The sequence below is a fragment of the Astyanax mexicanus genome, chromosome 5, assembly GCF_023375975.1.
Source record: "Astyanax mexicanus isolate ESR-SI-001 chromosome 5, AstMex3_surface, whole genome shotgun sequence".
NCBI lineage: Eukaryota > Metazoa > Chordata > Actinopteri > Characiformes > Acestrorhamphidae > Astyanax > Astyanax mexicanus.
Window position 1 is genome coordinate 89,349 of NC_064412.1, and position 8,152 is coordinate 97,500.

An 8,152-nucleotide genomic window follows, 5' to 3' on the forward strand; every position below is an offset into this window, starting at 1 on the left:
TAATGTGGGCTGTAAAGATTTGATAAGCAAAACTAAAACCCAGAAACAAACCAAGTAAAACTCAGTTGGAGCCCATGTGCACCTAGAACTCCTGTGAAGATAAAATGAATTTAGAATGCAGAATGTCCATTTATATCCATGTGTTTGTAAAAAATCTTAACTGTTGATCTAATAAATATTTTGTATAATTAAATGTTATTAATCTATTCAACATCAATACAACTGAAGGTGATTTTTCAGTGTTAAAATAGATACAATAGTGCAGCTGGTGTAAATACACACATGCATTAACTTCAAGTTCTCTTGTAATCAGAGAAGTGTAATTTATTAGACGTAACAGCTTATTCTTTATTTTCTGGTTATATTTTGACATGTGGAGGTGGGGGATTCGTGGGTCCCACCCACACCATAGGCCAGTCGCCGCAGTCTTTACTCAGGGAGACGCTCGCGGTGACAGGAAGACAAAACGGACCCTAAAGACGTTCAGTAAAGAGAGCAGAGACCCGCTGTCCAGCGCTGTGCTTATTACTGAGCCAGTTCTGGGTGTTGGTGAAGGGACAGTTTAAATAACGGTATGTTTTGAGTTCCTTTAGTGAATTCTTAGATTAAATTTTTATAAAATATCATATGCATAAAATCTGAATTTAAGAAAGGTTCACTTTTTATCCAATAAGAACCGTGAGAGCTGAACACAGAGTACAACATAACTATCTAGTGGGACAAACACAAACTAAAACGCACAGGCTAGCGCTCAGCCGCGGCACGCTCGCCCGCAGCGCTGATTCTTTTGTGGAAAAAAGGGAAAGAAAATCACTCGGTTACTGCCGTCTGACAGCCAGAACGCTAACCAGCCAGGCTATGCTAGGCTAAGTTAATGCTGAGCTAAAGCAAGCTATGCTAACCTAACCACAGTCCAGCCAGCTAGCTAAAACCAACACCACCCAGCAAAACAAGCAGAAATGCTCAAAAAATGCGCAGCGTTCACCTGAAGACGACTCCACGGAGCAGGAGAGGAGAGGATCAGCGTTATTTCACCCTCCTAACGTTACCATCTTCACTTATTACCAATTTTGATTTCAAGCTTACTTTCGTGGTGTTAGTGTGACTAAACCATACACCGTTTTGTAGTTAAGTTTCAGTTCTGTTACAGATGTGGTGGAAGTACTTTTTTAAAAACTTTCATTTTGTAAAAAAAAAAAAAACTGTTGTATAAAAGCAATAGAACACTCGACGTTGTGTGTTATCACGAATAATGATGATGATAATGATGATCTATATATACACACTGCGTATGTCCACCCTGCACCAGGATACATCCCCTGCAGAGAATAGTAGGGAACACCTACATCTAATACTCACACACCTGTGAACACTCTGATTGGCCTGATCAGGTGTGTTAAACACCCTGTTTATAAAAGTAAAACTGATTGGGATGTTGAGGTGCTTTGAATTACAGTATCTCACTGAAGTAAGTATATCCCCCCAGATTTTTTCAAATATTTAATTATATATTTTTATGGAAAACACTGAACATATGACACTTTGATATAGGGTAAAGTAGTGAGTGTACAGATTTTATAACAGTGTAAATTTACTGTTCCCTCAAAATAACTCAACACACAGCCATTGATGTCTAAAAGTGTGTTCAGTATATTTGTGCTTTGCTCAGTCAGTACCTCTAACGATCAAATCCGTGGCAATAGAACTGCTGTCCACTTTGGTCTGCACGGCACACGTGTATTTCCCAGCATGCCTCATCTGAATGTTTCGGATCATGATGTCGCCAGATGAATGCTGTAGACCAACAGAGAAATCAATCCGTTTACCTCCAAACCAGAACCCTGAAAAAACCCTCCAATAAAAAAACAACATCCAGCTCAACCCTGAGATCATTTAGAGTCACTGCATTAAGAGATCATCTTCCTCAAACCCTTAATAAAGTTAAGGTACCTGAAATTAATTCATTGAGAAATGAACTGGAGTCAGAACTGGTGGGCAGCTGTAGAGTAGAGATGATGACCTGCCTGATCTGATCAAAACACTATTTTACTATAATTTACTAGGGGTGTCACGATTTCGATATTTCATCGAAATTGATCGAAATTATATCATGGTCTCAAGCCTCGAAGTCAAAAAGAGGATCGACGATCCCTCCCTCTAAGCTACGCAAATGGCGCAGCACACTGTAGCCGACGCCATTGTGACTGCTGAAAGAGCAGCTCTTTCTCCAGAGAATGTGGACATTCTCATCTTCTTAAAGAAAAAATCTATAATATAAAAATAACAGTTGTTTTGTCTAGCCTCAAATATGTTAATAGTTTTGGCACCTTAAGGAGCATCTTTCTCTCAGATAAAGTTAATAATATATCTTTATTAAAGAAAAAACTTCTCATTCTCAGGGACCGAAAAAGTCTTTTTCATGTGTAACTGTTATAGTAGGATAGAGTTCAGTTTGTTAAGGCTCTAATTGTTCTATTATTTTGTACATGACTGTTCCTGTTTTTTATATTTATTTTATGTTGCACATTGCTGTTTTAATAGTGCACACTGCTGCTACCACAAAAAGCCACTAGATGGCATTACATTTATATCTTAATTAAATTATTTAAATTTGACCATTTGTGCCTAATGTGGTGTATTACAGATCACTTGTATCACTTTGCATCACTTATATCAAGCCCACCTTTTGAAACAAGATTTTATAAAACTTGATGAATCAAACCAATGACTGACCATAGACTAATCTAAAACTGGGCTCTCTGCTGTAAAAAAAAAAGAATCAAATCGAATTTTGACCCTTAAATGGGAAATAAAATCGAATCGAGGATTTAGAGAATCGTGACACCCCTATAATTTACAGAAGATCTTTTGTCTAAAACATGAATTTAAAATTCACTTAGGGTGGAGGGATACTTGTTGGGTGACTCAAGACAAAGTAGGCCCCCATAAATGTATTTTATTTAGATTCAGCATTATTCTATTATCATCAACATAAAAGTTAACAGACATGTAAAGGTTTAATGGAGGGTTAACATAGTAAATAAAAGAGCTATATTTGCATTTTTGTTATGGAGACAGGAAACTCTATCTATTTACTACCACTATAAAGAAATTGAAGTTTCTGTGTAATGAACTATAATTTACACCCCCCACCCCCAACCCCTCATGACCTTTTCCCTTCAGATGTCTTTTCTTCACCTGCTTTTGCGCTTTAGTCACATTAAAGGAAAATCATTTGCCATTATATGGCATTACTACACATACTTCATTTTAATTTACAATGATTAAGAAAGTCATGACTAAGTAATGCTGGAGTGCTTTTAATATGCAAATAAAGTATGGCAGTCTCCAGGAAGTTTTCTATGTCATATTTCTGTGGAGAAGAAGGTTGTCATCTTATCTGGCAACCCATAAGCAGAAAGCTGAGAGGCAGCAGGAAGAATAAGTCAGGGTAAAAGTCGTCATATATATGAAGAAAAAAAGATTAATGAACTTTTAATGAAACACGAATAAAAGCATTTGACTCCAAAGTGCAGTAATTCATGTCAGCATGCAGGAGACTTAATCACACTCTGTGTTAACACACTTGAGCTTGTCAATGCCCATGCATAATAAAAAACCTCTTTTAATAGCAAAGAGTTGCATTAATCTCAGCTTTTTCCCCTTTGTTCTTCTCAACATTTTGGCTAAAATGCTGGAAATTCCTGCTTGAAGTCACAGGCGGTGAAACCTGATCTCCTTTGAAGAAATATACTGAAAATACTGGAATGACAAATTTCTCAATGGCAGTGAGAAAACTGCGCTTCACTAACTAAAGGTAAACTTGCTTATTCTTCTGAAGAGCTACAGCATATGGGGCTCACTGAAACTCAGCATTCTTCAGTTAATGCAGGAGAAGAATTCTCTGCTACATTTACAGATTTACAGCTTCTGCATTATCCAAAGTGAGAAGAAATCGATAGGTTTCCACCTCTAAACTCCAGCAAGCCTACCACATCTGCAGTTTTGTGGAAGATAGGAATACAAAAAAACTGAATCAGCCTTTACAAGACAGTAAAAATGTCTGAGCCTCTATTCATTATTGTCTACTGTAGCAGTTTAAAGCTGGACAATAAAACATGCTTTATTTGTAAAGAGCAGCTGGAGAAAGAGAAAGCAAATCAGTATCAGCTCAATGTCAGCAGAAAATGCTGGATCTGATCAGAGAGACAATTAATGAATACAATACAATCCTGAAACAAAACACACAGAGAGCTTGAGAAGAAGTTGGGTAAAAGAATCATATCAGCGCAGTCAAACGCTTAAGATTTTAATATCAGTACTGGCTGATTATAGGATTTTAATATGAAAATATAACAAATTATTTATAATCCTTTATGTTTTACAGGACAATAATAAGACTGCTGAGTTTGGTAAAAAAATTAACTGATTTTATAGAATGACTCATAAAAAATATTAAATATATATTTATTCATTCAAATAAATAATATATTATGAACTTACCCCTCCAACTTTCTCAAAGTATCCTCCGTGTGTGCCGAAATGGATGAGCTGCTCGTTAAAAAACCAGGTGAACTTGAGCTCCAGGGTGGGGTCATGGGTGACCTGGCAGGGCAGGACGATACTTTCGCCCACTGTCACATCCAGGGTGGAGGGAGGGCTGGTGATGACTGTCGCTTCTGTAAGTAAAGAAACATGAATTACAATTACTTATACTCAGTACTCACACTGCACAGGTTCACTAGGGATGTGTCCAATATGTTTAATTTCAATAAATTTTAAAATGTTCAAGTCTGTGTTGTTATTTATTTATTTCCTCGTTCAATAAATGGAAATTAAGCTTTAATGAAATAGAAGTGTTTCCACAAACAGCAGTGCAGGACATGACCTACAATCCGGCGTCTAACTCGAGTCACACAAAAGGAAGCGAGTTTGTCCACTGAGGCATGTTCGGAGAGAGACGGTGGACAGAGGGATGTTCATCCCCTCAAGTGCTTTCTGAACTGCATCATGTGTCACTGTCAGAGCTCTACCAAAGCCCCCTGAAGCCCCATCTGTGCTGGACCAGAATGCACCACTCTAAATCTAATAAGCAGTCAAACCCCGGGCCGGTTCGCCCCTGTACCTTTTCCTTTTCAAATCACTGTTTGTGCTTTTTTAGTGCGGAAACTGTAAAAAGCGCCTCTTTTCCACCCCCCTGTAAATATTTTATTATATCTTATCATGGGAAACACTGAAGATACAACTATACAACTCTACAGATACAACAGATACAGTGTAAACTAGTCAGTGTACAGCTACAGAATAACTGTAAATTTACTGTTCCATTAAAATAACTCAACACACAGACATTAATGTCTAAATCACTGCAACACAACTGAGATCACCTCTGAATTTGTGAATTTGGCCGAATGTCTAAAGTATCAATGTTTCATTTGCCCGCCATTATTTTCCAGAATGTAGACAAGATACACCTGGTTGCCACCAGAGAGAGAGAGAGAGAGAGAGAGAGAGAGAGAGAAATAGAGAGTTAGAGAGAGAGAGAAAGAGAGAGATACAGAGAGAGAGAAAGAGGGAGTTAGAGAGGGAGAGAGAAAAAGAGAGTTAGAGAGAGAAATAAAGAGAGAGGGAGAGAGAGAGAGAGAGGGAGAGAGAGAAAAAGAGAGCAAGAGAGAAAAAGAGAGAGTGAGAGAGAGAAAGGAGGAGAGGGAGAGGGAGGAAGAGATGATGGGTTAAAGAGAAAAAGAGTTACAGGGAAATAATAAGTTTAAAATTTAACAGATCCAAAACCAGAATAAAAGTCTCTCTGAGCTGCAGTAAAGCACTTTGGCCTCATGGGGGTGCTGTTAGTGTTCGAGTGAGACTTCCCAGAGACTAAATTAAACATGATGCTCCTGGACGAGCCGAGATCACGCAGGAAAGCACTGAGCGGCCCTGGCTTTCAATCTAGAGGCTGAGGATTCGGCGTACGTTATACGTCCCCCACATACGAAACAATCTCCTTCATCTCTTTTTTGATATCAGGCAGCGAAGGCGAGGCTATCAGGAGCGCCGGCGAGGTTTTGTGAGCGACACAATGGTAGGCGTCACTTCTTTTATCGCAGGGATGAGATCCCACTCCGGCTGCCTGTCATGGAGGCACAATGGGTGACAATGTAGCACAGCCTGGTATTCTAATGTCAGCTCTTCAAGTGGATGTGTGAGCACTTTTCTCATTCAGCCAGCGAAAGCGCCGAGCGGGAAAAGGACGTCGTCTGAGAGACGTTTACCTGCAGGAGAATACAGAACGATGCCTTTTCCCCGTCTCTCACCCTGAAAATCTTCCTTATAGGTGACGGAGGATCCCGTAGCTGTGTTTAATTTCTTTCCTGGTCACTTTTTTTTAGAATGGACTCAGTGGACATTAAGACTGGATTTTTGGGGTCTGCCTGCATGATGTGGAAAAGATACCACGCTGAATTTACAATGATAGCTCCCATGTTACAGAATGCCTTCATATCTGTCACATCAAGTGATCAAGTGATTGTTTGCTTTATTTTGAAGTGCAGGCAGGTGACAAATCAAATTAAAATTACAAATCTACATTTAGAAGGGGTTGAGATTTAGTTCTGTATTAGAGTTAGAAGTGAGCCTTATGTTTACCTTATTATAAATCCTACACAATCCAAAAAATTTGAATATTTTATATTTGCAATATTTGTGCACACAAATGTTAAAAATGACTCGGCTAGACTGCATTGTTGTCACAGTTGCTATGAAATATTAAACCTTAACTTGTAATATTTCTGAGAGGTTACATTTGATTTAGTTAACAACTTTAAAGGCGGGCATGAAAAAATCCACTTAATAACACATAACATTCTAGTGTATTATCTTAGAAACATGTATTATTATTTGTGGAACTGATGTCTCTAATTGCTAATAATGTTTAAACTTCACAAATTTGAGTAACAGTGATGCTACAGCCATTCAGGCCTGTGTCTGTGTCTCATCTTTGGTGTCTATGGAAGGGAAGGAGGTTCATCAGGCTCCTCTTTATATAAATAAGTGTCTGGTCCGGCTGCTGATGTAACTGAATAGGTAGTATTCTAAGATTAGTGTGGAGTCAGTTAAAATGAGCAGCATTTTAATATAAGAAACTTATATGACAAGTTGTGTTGTAGCAACAAGACAAGAGTGTTTATTGTGTTCGGTTGTAAACAGTTTAAATAAAGATCAAATGTTAACAATGTTAAGAAAATATAAAAGTGGAGTTATTGGCTAAACCCACTGCAAAAAAAGACTCTAAATTAAAACCTGAAACCAGGCACACCTGGCTAGTTTAGGGCAGCAGAACTCAATGTACTACATGTTTTCCACAGACTGCATTTATAGTCTGGAGCTGTTAGGAAAGTGGAGCGAACAAGGGAAGAAAAAAATCACATCTCTGAGCAGACAAACGGCTATTAATATCTCTTTTGTTGGCTGCGGTGGAACAATACAGCGAGGGCTGGTCGGGGAGAAGGCTTTGTTGACACACAGGAACACACTAGAGTGGATACCTAATAGAACTCAGCACTGAGGTGAAGAAGTAGGCAAAGCTGTTGATGCAGGATGAACCGGTCCGTGTCAGAGTGACCCGGAAGGCCCGCGGTGGAGACGGAGGCGTGGACGGGGGAAGAGTGGCCTTATTACCCCAATCCATCATCATTTGTGACAGATTGTGTGAATAACCCCATCGTATAAAGCTGACCCTTTCACTGACTAACCCTTACTGGCTTAATCTGACTGATAGCCATCTGTATAATACCTTGTTACGGGTCGTCATTAGCCCCCGCGGACGGGGCGAGGCAGGCGACCCTCTGCTGCTTGCAGGGGTCAACGAGAGAGGAGATGAAGAGAGAGCAGAGTGCCGTCGCACCGCTGTCAGATTCCACGGCTCTCTTGCGGCAAACAACCCTCGACTTCTTGAAGCGAGAGCAGCGTCGGGAGTGAAATTACATAGTAATCACGTTAAAGGGAAAGGTCATCGGTGGCGAGCTACGCTGTGTTTACACGCTGTGCATTAATGCGGCTCGCGGCTGAAGCTCACAGTGGCAGGTTGGACACGTCTCAATCCACAAGCTCCTCTTAGTCACACAGTGAAGAAACACCTCCATGAATTATGGCTAAA

General features: G+C 39.5%; 1 protein-coding gene across 1 annotated transcript in view; it reads right to left on the reverse strand.

Moving 5' to 3' along the window:
- The window catches only part of cntn4 (contactin 4), a 151,090-nt gene that overhangs the window by 13,200 nt on the left and 129,738 nt on the right, over nucleotides 1–8,152 (reverse strand). Inside the window, exons 13-14 of the mRNA XM_049479461.1 lie at nucleotides 4,504–4,679; nucleotides 1,677–1,794 (exon numbers count right to left, since the gene is read on the reverse strand). Of these exons, the coding sequence (XP_049335418.1) occupies nucleotides 1,677–1,794; nucleotides 4,504–4,679 (294 nt within the window). The remainder of the gene's footprint in view (nucleotides 1–1,676; nucleotides 1,795–4,503; nucleotides 4,680–8,152) is intronic.